Here is a 10,686-nt window from a genome sequence, read left to right as displayed (position 1 = left end):
ATTTGTCTTTTGGCCTTTGGGTATCAAATCATTGACTGTGGGTGATTTTGAATACCAGACTTGCCAAGACATCAATTAATCCAAATTATTTGAGCGAGATACGTTATTTCATTGATCTCCAAGAGAAGTGTTTTAAATTTTAATTAACTTCTTAAGTACACAACTAATTATATAAGATGTATATTATTTAAATCTTGCATGTAGAGACCTTGAATAAAAGAAGAACTCCTGAAATTGATGAATAAATTGTTTATACCACTTTTTAAAATACAAAAATAGACAATGAAACAATTACATTACTTTTATAAAAACTTTGGTGATGAATAACTACAATAAAATGAAGAATGAATAACAAAATGCATAAACACTTAGAATCAATCTTTTTGGTTTTAAGATTAACAAAATATTTCTTTTCATCTTTGCGTAAAATATTGTTGATAATTTATCGTAGGATTGTACCCACTCAAAAAACACCTATATTACCAAATATATAGAAATAGATTATTAGCGTAATTTACCACCGCGTAAAGCGCAAGCAATTTACCTAATTGATATATAAATTAAAACTAATTTGTTAACACTTGTAATTAAAATAACATAAGTAGTACTATAAAAGAAAAGTAGATCTAAAAGTTATAATATTAACCCTTAAATAAATAGATGTGGTGGCGTGATTTTTCCAAACAAAATGTTTCTCTATGAGCAAGGTTTTCTTTCAATTTCAGCATTGAACCAGAATGACATGGTTTCGAGACATTTACATGGATCAACAGTATCGGCTCTTTGTGGTAGAAGTCTCTGCAACCCTTTGAACATATTGTACATCACGCAAACCCCTCCACCAAGTTATAGCTTTGGGCAGTGATGCAGCAAAATCTTTGAAGCTAACCTGATCCCTTTAGAAAATTTGAGATGGTCCAAACTGCAAGATCTGCAACTAATCCCATATTGTCTGTCCTCTTCATTCAGAAGGTTCTATGTAATCTAGTGCATAGGCATTTTGTGAAATAAAAGATACCAAGTCATCTCTACTGTCCAATCAGGAACTTAGTAGGCCAAAGAATCAACCCAAACCTTTATGTCGCTCAACTGCAAGAATTCATGCCACAGCATCAGCCTGTCTTCTGGTTAATCGAGCATACAAGCCATCATTGAGGAGAAGCTCTTTGTGGCTACCCATCTGAATGTAGCAAAAGTAAGATCATCCAAGTCAGAGATACTAGATTGATTAAAGCCACAAGACATACTACATGACCGAAAGTTATTTAAGCATTAGGCAGCTCTATTTTTTAGTATAAGATTAAGGTAGATATGAATAAGAATGTGAACCTCCAGATTGCAACGTTTCACGCGTCAGTTTCAACTTGTTAGATACTAAACGGAACTATAGACTAATAGCCCTTCTGTATACAAGTACACAAACTTTGGCGTCATAAAAAAACCAGAGTAGACCACTCCCATGATGGTAAATGCACTGGTCTTATGGGTTGCTTAATGTGATGCTGCTATGTTAGAACTGCACAGGTTGAATCAGAGAGCATAGAACAGTCTAAACAAGAAAGGAGACTGAGGTGACGTTGTGATTATTAGCTGCTCTACCTATGATATGTTTAGAAGCCATAATATCTACCTCAACAACTTTTCCGCCTTCCATCACAACTATTCTGTCAGCAGCTTGTATTGTCGAAAGCCTGTAGATAGCAGTTTACCAGTGTTACAAGCTAGTACTCGGTTCTGCTGAAAAGAACAAAGACAACTCACCGGTGTGCAATCACAATGACAGTTCTCTTTGATTTCAGTTCTCTTCTGACAGCACAAAGCACAGCCTATGGGGATTGAAAATGTATATTTAGTATGCAATTCAACAATCTCTATCAGTTAAACGACTTTTAGAAGATCTACTTTAATGTTGTGTTCACTCTCTGCATCTAGAGCACTAGTGGCTTCATCAAGTACTAAAATATCTGGATCCCTAAGAATGGCTCTAGCAATTGCAATTCGCTGCTTCTGGCCTCCACTGAGCAAATCATTATCAACAATTGTGTGGAAGCCATTGGGTAGAGATGAAATAAAATCATGGGCAGCGGCCTCCTTGGCAGCCCATTCCACATCTTGTTGATTGACATCTCTACTACAGCCATATCTTATGTTTGAGCTGATATCCATGCGGAAAAGTCTAGGTTCCTGTTCAAAATATCTTAGTAACATGATATTTATAAAGCCATACAAAACTCAAATTAGGATAATAGTATATGAGGCTAACCTGTCCCACATATCCAATTCTTTCCCTCAACCACTTGATGTTCAAATCTCTAATCGGGTAGCCATCAATAGATATCTTCAAATCCAAAACAAGTAGTTAGGAAAAGAAGTTCTTTTTATTTGAGAAAGCAAGGTGGAAAAAATGGTCGCTGCTTTTCTCAAGGCTTCTTAATAGTATGATCTAAGCATCTGCAAATTCTTCAAGAAGGGTCAATCTTGTATATTCATAAGAAGGGAATATCAATGCACGAAGCATCATGAGTTCACACAGGTACTGGGAAGAGTGTAATAAGGCAGCCTACCCTGACACAAGCATCAATGGCATTCCACCACTCAAACAGTCAAACCCATGACCTAAGACAACTTTACCATTGAGCTCCCTTCTGTTTTATATTTTCATAATTCAACAATATATTATTATATCAAACATGACAAGAATTACCTGCCCACTTATTGGCTCATACAGCCGAAGGAGAAGGTTCACCAGAGTGCTTTTTCCACTACCACTTAGGCCAACCTAAACAACAGATGAAATTCACATCTCAGTCATGTTTCAAATTAGTGAATAGAGAAATAAAAATATACACAAATCTATACCCCTAAAAGATAGTTGGGAGAATATACACAAATCTATTTAATTCTGACGGTGCACATATAATCGTTCTATTCTAATCCTATCGCTTACTTGTTTTTATTTGGTTCTGCGTATTCGATCGTGATCATATGGAGGAGCACTTTAGAGAGTAAGGAGTTTTAGGATAAGTCAAGTAGTACAAGTACATGCAGCACAAGTTTATACATCATGGGAAGAGCGAAATTGAGGTAAGATAAGACCAGATTGCGGTGCCAAAATGAAAATGAATTTAGATATGTAGGCTCGTTTCAGAAGTAGAATGAAATGATAGATGAAGATGTTAATGTAGAATTAAACAAGATGTTTCAAACTGAGAAGTGCTCTTGTAGTGTCATGTATTAGAATGTTGCCTATCAAAGTGAAAGGTATGTTCCACAGAACAATTATAAGACCAACAAATGTTATATGGTAGTTAATGTTGGACCATTAAAAAAATTCAGTTTCAAAAAAACTGTTGGGTTGTTAAAATCAAATATGTCTTTTAGTTACCAACTTTAAAAAATGTCCAATATATCCATGAGATGAGTGCTGACTAAGATCGATGTGTAGTCATATAGGATTAGATAAAATTAAAAATGATCACCTTCACCAGAATGTTCAAGTATTACAGATTGACGATAAAACGAGAGAAGGTTGTAAGTTACCAGTTTCAAAAAAAAAAAGAACGAGAGAAGGTTGTTTAAGATTGTGTATACGGTCATATCTTGGGTTGGCCTATAGCTGCACAAGTCTATATGTATAGTAAGTTAAGGTGTTAAGAAGAGATGATGTAGACCTATAATTACATGGAAGCAAGTTGTCTTCAAAGACCTACAATTTCTTAGAATCAATAAAGACCTAGCTAAAGGAAAGGCACAATGGATGAAAACAATTGTAGGAGTGATATCTACTAGTTGGAAAATAGGCTTTAAAGCATGTTTCACCAAGCTTCTGAAATTTTTTTATTTGAAAAGTGTTTTTTGTTCAAAGTTGTAATGACCGGGTTTTTTCGTAATAGAAAAGCCAACGGGGAAAAATTTGGGATCGGAAAACTTTTTTGTAGTAACTTGAAATTTTGTAGTAACTTGAAATTTCCCAACCTAGTCCAGACTTCGACGAAATCGGAGACATTAAAGTATAGGGAAATCTGGTAACAATCGGGTGATTTAATTATGAATTTGATTACATGGGTAGATGGACAAGTCGTTAAGGAACTCGTACGACTTTATGGAATTGAATTCGGGCGAGTAGAACTCTCGAAATCAATCTTAGCGTAAATGGGTGGAATCTGAATGTCGTTGGTTAAAGGTGTGTTGTGAAATGGGATTTGAAATTCTTGAAATAGCTCACTATTTATGTGCAAGCCGTTGAGGCGGGATTTCACTCGCCAAGGCGGGGTCGCTGCAGCGGGGTGGGTGTCGCTATGACGGGGCAGACACGACTTAAAGTCGTAAATAAACCCCAAATATGTTTTATCCTACAATTTTCGAACTTGAGAGCTAAGGAACGAACTCAGGGCTTTTCTTGCCAGTTTTCCTCCATTCTTGAGGCTAAAGGTAAGGATTTCACTCCCCGAATCCATTTTTTGATCCGTAGAATGTAAATTCATGGGTAATTATAGATAGGGGAAGATTAAATCCGAAAATTATGGTGAAAACAACCCTACTACGAGTATGGGGATCAAGGGTTTGGTCTAGGGTTATTGGATTTGTTATAATCCGAACAATTAGACCTTGATCCTTGCGTATAAATTGTTGTTTGTAGACATAGAACAAGCGAAAAGAATTCGAAAAAGAAAGATCATAGTGCCTTGGGGATTCAAGCTTGGATTCGAGGTAGGTGATGATTGTGATTCTATAATTATGTGATATATGATTCTTATTGCTTCATTGTAATATGTGTATGTATGTGAATGATGCATTATTGATCACACTTGTTGTAAATGAGATACATGAATGATGAATGCCATGAATCATGACTTGATTGTATGAACTTGAAAACATACTTGTGATTTGTGATTGTGTTTGTTGAAGGGATTGGGTGTTGCGTTTCGACATACTAACTTGGATCGTTTGTCACGTTTTGGCATAATTATGGGATCAGTTGTCACGTTTCGGCATAAACATTGGATCGGGTTCCATTGGATTTGGGGTCCATGAACGGACCAATGATTTATTATAGTTGTGTATTTTGAGAAATGCGAAACTGTAACTTGTTCTAAATGTTGATAATATTGTATATGTTCGGTATATGCAAGTGATTATATTATTGTAATGGCTTATATATGTTGCACCTAGTGGATAGTCGTGTGATCCCACCAGTACACTATGGTTGTGTACTGATAATGCACTTGCTCTTTCTTTGTTGAATACATGGCATCTTCAGGCGGCTATTGACAAAACTCGATTAGAAGATCAATGATTTTCGATCAAATTCAAGAGTGAGACAGTTCTTTTGGGCTGCCATGAGTTCTCCTTTCGTCTATGTCCACATTTCAAACTTAGACTTTTCTAGTTAGTTAATTAGTTCATTAGTTTGGGGTTGTAAGCCTTCTTGTTTAGACTTATCGTTCATTGATCGATGTTTTGGTACATTAACTCTCAAGTTCTAGGCATTACTTCCACAATGTTAGTTTGTTATTAGACTTTTGTTTGGAGTTTATGGAAACTCTATTTCTTTCCTTAGCATTTAACTTGCTTTCGTAACTTAAATGTCTTAGTATTGTTGATTAAGTTGGTTAGCTAATTAGTATAAATGATTCTCCCACTGGAGGGTTGAGTGTGGGTGTCAATCACGATGATCTGGATCGTAACAAAGTTGGCATCTGATCCTAGCTTTGTAGATCTCGATGTGCCAAAACGAGTCTAGTAGAGTCTTGCGTAACGACACGAGACGTGTACTTTTCTTTGAGAGGCTATAGAACTTTAGTAGATCTCTTTGTTTTCTCTTGTCTCCTTCGTGTTATAACTTGATTCCAATTGGTATTTGTCGATTCAAATTGGTATCTAACCTCCTTCACTCTTCTGTCTGCAGATGGTTAACACTACATTCAACAGCGTCAGGCCCATAGCTCCCGTCAATGCTCCAACTACGGAATCTCCAGCAAGAGTTCGTGGTCGATACAGGGGTAGAGGAAGAGCTAGGGGTAGAGGCCGAGGAAGAGTGGCGCCTACTAAGGATGGGGTACTGGTCGAAAATGCTCCCAAAAATGAGGCCCCTCCCGTGCATCATGAAGAGATAGAGGAGAATGTTGAGGAGGTTGGACAAGAAGAAGAGGTGCCGACTGAGAATACAGGTATTCCTCCCATCGACCCAGTGTAAGCTCAGCATATCATGTCATTCTTGAAAGGGTTGATTGGTCCTGGAGTGCTTCCTTCTGTTCAAGAAACTCAAGCTCCCATCAATCCTCCTATTGTTGTCACGTCCCTAAGGTGGGTGGAACTGTAGGTAATGATGCTTTCTTCCGTTCTTTTTGGGTCTTATTATGACTAGTAATGAGCATGAGATGTTGACCAACTTTTTGAAGTTGAAACCGCCCATGTTCCATGGTTCTGAGAGTGAAGACACATACGAGTTCATCCTAGATTGTTATGAGAGGCTTCATAATTTGGGAATTGTCCATCAGCATGAGGTTGAATTTGTGACTTTTCAGCTTCGAGGTGAGGCTACGCAGTTGTGGAGTGCTTGTATGGAATGCAGATCTTCAGTTTTACCTCCACTTACTTGACCAATTTCATGCTCTATTTTTAAAAAAATATGCGCCTAAGGCTTTGAGGGATCGTAAGAAGGATGAGTTGCAATTGGTGACTAACGAGGAAGACAGGATCCGTTTATTTATCAAGCGACTAAATTCTGAGTTGCAGGTATTATCTATTCATATGACCTCTGGTGGAAGGAGTTTTAAATGAGGTAACAAACTTTGTTAAGAAAGTGAATGGGATGAGATGAGACAGTCAGGCTAAGGCATTGGCAAAAAGGGCCAAAAACTCGAGTAATTTTCAAGGTTCTTACTCCAAATGGGCAGGAAGGCCAACACTTGCAGTCAGGCCAATTCAGTTCGCCATGCCCGCCTCTACAAGTAATTACTCGCAAAATCCACCTCATAGTTTTATTCTGGAAAGCTAGGGAGTCGCACCTTGAATGGGCGGCAGGCCATCTTTTGATCGTACTTGCTACAATTGTGGAGAACCTAGGCATATGAGTAGAGATTGTCTCCACCCACGTGTGTTGAATTTCGCGCTAAAGTCGTCTAGAGCAGTGGTACCCGCGGGAAATGGTAATAATAGTTGAGGGCATCTTAAGGTGGGCGAGGAGATAATCAGTGAGGCTATGGAGGTAGAGGAAATGGTATCACAAGCAGGGTTAACACGCGACCAGGTAGGGAGGCCGCTCGACATGAGGACATGGCTCAGTGTTAAACTTTTCTCGGCAAGAATGAGGCAGACGCATCTGATGCAGTGATCACATGTACTATTCTTGTTTGTGACCAAATTGCTAATGTGTTATTTGATTCAGGTTCTATTTATTCTTATGTATTTGTGAGATTTGCCTCAGAGTTTGCTATGATTTGTGATATAGTTAATGCCCCTCCATGTTTTTACCCCAGTTCGGAACCTAAATAAGCAAAAAAAAAAGTGACCAAAATAAGCCACTATTTTAGGAAGTAACTAGATTAGGCTTAGTGGAAGAAAAAATTCCACTTTATCCAATATTTCAAACGTTTTCCGTTAGTCCCATAACATTTATGTTTTAATATATAACGAAACTATTTCTTACACTGCATAAAGTGTAAGATTTTCTTACACTTTGTAAAGTGAAACTTTTTCTTACACTTTCTTACAATTCACAAAGAGGAAGAAAAACTTACACTTTATAAAGTGGAAGAAAATCTTAGACTATAAGAAAAGTTACTTTACCTTTTCATTTTCTTCTTCTCCCCTTTCTCTTTGTTTTACATGTTGTACTGTGTTAGTTTATTGTTGTATCAATTTATATGCAACTTTTTTGTTCGTATTTTTGGTCATGCTCTACTCATGTTATATTTTCAAATTTTAATTCGCTTTTTCAAAAAAAATACATACACAAATAACAACTATATATAATTAAAATAATAATACTGTACACTTTCAAAAAAAGATACATACACAAAAACAATAATATTATGTTCCACAACCCGTTCTTGAAATCCGTAGAACATCTCGCAGTCGAGTGGAAAACATTTGAAAGCCATGAAAGTAAAAGGGCAGAAGAAGAAAGTGAAAAAGTAAAGTAACTTTTTATGAAGTGTAAGATTTTCTTGCACTTTATAAAGTGTAAGTTTTTCTTCCACTTTATAAAGTGTAAGAATAAGTTCCACTTTACAAAGGGTAAGAAAAACTTACATTTTATAAAGTGTAAGAAATACTTCCGGTATATATTAAAATATACACGTTATGGTACTAATGGAAAATGTTTGAAATATTGAATAAAGTGAAATTTTTTTCCACTAAGTCTATTTTAGTTACTTCCTAAAATAGTGACTTGTTTTTTTTTTTTTTTGATAAAGCCTAAAATAGTGACTCATTTTGGTCACTTTTATCTTTTTGTGACTTATTTAGGTTCCGGACTCGTTGAAAAGTCTGTCATAGTCACCCATGTCTATCATGTCCTATTTTGTATATGGGTTTTCATATTTGGGTTGATTTAGTAATTTGGATATGACTGATTTCGATATAATCTTAGCATGACTTGGTTGTCCCCCTATTATGTTGTGCTTAACTGTAATACTGAGTATGTAACTCTAGCAATTCCGGAAAGGGAAAAATTAGAGTGGAAAGGAGTGTATAACTCTAAGCAAGCTAAGATCATATCCTCCATTTGGGCTAGAAAATTGGTAGCGCAGGGTTGTTTGGCTTATTTGGCTCATATTCAGGATGTTGAGGATGAGTCTTCGTCTATTGAGTCCATTCATGTGGTGTCAGAATTTAGAGAAGTGTTTCCTACTGATTTGCATGGTATGCCTCCGGTGGGGATATAGATTTCTGCATTGATTTAGAGTATGGTACTCTTCCCATTTCTATCCCTCCATATCGCATGGCCCCAACAGAAGAGAGCTCAAGGCTCAAATCCAAGAGCTTCTTGATAAAGAATTTGCTCGTCTTAGTGCTTCCCTAAGAGGCACTCCAGTCTTGTTTGTTAAGAAAAAATATGGTAGTATGAGAATGTGTATCGATTACCAGCAACTGAATAGTGTCACTATTCGAAACAAATACCCTTTGTCTCGAATAAGTGATCTTTTTTATCAATTGCAAGGTGCATCAGTTTTCTCCAAGATTGATCTAAGGTATGGGTAGCAACAGTTGAAAATTAGGCCTGAGGATGTGCCGCAAGACTGTGTTTAGAACCTGTTATGGCACTATGAGTTTTTGGTTATGTCGTTTGGGTTGACTAATGTGCCCGCCGCTTTTATGAGTTTAATGAATGTGATGTTCAAGTCATTTCTTAATTCAGAAAAAAACGAGATTTCAAAAAGAATTCAAATCAAAAAAATTTCTGCACAAAACAGGGAAAGAGAATGAACTAGAAAAAAGCGGATTTTTTTCATTAATAGTCGTTACATGGGAATACATCAAATAGGAAGCTTACACACACATAGACCAGCCACACAACTAAACACAACATTACAAAGTGAACAACGGAAGCATTGAAGACTACTAGTGATACATGCAAACACAACAAAGACACTTAGCATAGGAGTAGATCTCCACTAAACAAAGAAATAGAAGAAACACACTACTTTGCGTCTACAGACACTTATTTTGGTTTATTCGAAAAGTGAGGAAGAGCATGCCGACCATCTTCGTATTGTTCTGGGTGTTCTTGGGAAACAAGCATTGTATGCTAAATTTTCTAACTGTGAATTTTGGTCGACTTCAATTGCATTTTGGGACATGTGATCTTAAAAGAATGGATAATGGTAGATCCTTGAAAGATTGAGGCGATTAAGTATTGGGATCGGCCTAACTTTGTCACGGAAGTTAGGAGTTTTGTGGATCTCGCTAGTCGTCGATTTGTGAAGAACTTTGTGTCTGTTGCCACTCACTTGATAAATTTGACCAAAACGGAGATACCATTTGAATGGACTGGAAAATGTGAGGAGAGCTTCCAAAAGCATCAAGACTCTTTTGACCACCGCACCTATTCTAGCATTACCGGTCGAAGGTAAGGATTTCATTGTTTATTGTGATGCTTCACATTCTGGTTTGGGCGTTGGTTGATGCAGGATATAAGTATGTTACAGCTTATGTATCACGCCAATTGAAGGTGAATGATAAGAATTATACAACCCATGATTTGGAGTTGGGAGCGATGATAGTGTTTGCTCTTTAGATCTGGCGACATTACCTCTATGGTGTTAAGTGTGAGGTGTTACTGATCATCGTAGTTTGCAGCATGTGTTCACTCAAAAGGATCTGAATTTAAGACAGAGAAGGTGCATGGAGTTACTTAAAGATTATGATGTCATTCAATACCATTCGGGTCAGGATAATATAGTGGCAGACACTTTGAGTCGAAAGGCGATAAGTATGAGCGTTTGGCTTGCTTGAGTGTAACTAAACGACCTTTGGCTAGGGAGGTTCAGACCTTGGATTCTAAATTCATGCAATTGGACACTCAGAGAAAGGTGGGGTGTCAGCTAGAATTTAAGTAAGGTCACGTTTATGGAAGAGATTAAGGCCAAACAATTTGAAGATGAAAATTTGAATGAGCTAAAGAAGAAGATTGCAATTGGTAAGGCACAGGAAACCACTCTTGATGCGAAAGGTGTGCTC

General features: G+C 37.0%; 1 protein-coding gene across 1 annotated transcript in view; it reads right to left on the bottom strand.

The window, feature by feature from the left end:
• Positions 1 to 539: 539 nt before the first annotated feature.
• Positions 540 to 10,686, bottom strand: part of LOC107007084 (ABC transporter B family member 26, chloroplastic) — a 32,084-nt gene continuing 21,937 nt past the window's right edge. Inside the window, exons 13-19 of the mRNA XM_015205548.2 lie at positions 2,705 to 2,779; positions 2,264 to 2,338; positions 1,903 to 2,184; positions 1,762 to 1,826; positions 1,631 to 1,691; positions 1,075 to 1,180; positions 540 to 984 (exon numbers count right to left, since the gene is read on the bottom strand). Coding sequence (XP_015061034.1) covers positions 1,100 to 1,180; positions 1,631 to 1,691; positions 1,762 to 1,826; positions 1,903 to 2,184; positions 2,264 to 2,338; positions 2,705 to 2,779 — 639 coding nt within the window. The 3' untranslated portion in view covers positions 540 to 984; positions 1,075 to 1,099. The remainder of the gene's footprint in view (positions 985 to 1,074; positions 1,181 to 1,630; positions 1,692 to 1,761; positions 1,827 to 1,902; positions 2,185 to 2,263; positions 2,339 to 2,704; positions 2,780 to 10,686) is intronic.

The sequence above is a fragment of the Solanum pennellii genome, chromosome 12, assembly GCF_001406875.1.
Source record: "Solanum pennellii chromosome 12, SPENNV200".
Taxonomy (NCBI): Eukaryota; Viridiplantae; Streptophyta; class Magnoliopsida; order Solanales; family Solanaceae; genus Solanum; species Solanum pennellii.
Note: the sequence above shows the minus strand (reverse complement) of the source record. Positions and strands in the feature narration are given on the sequence as shown.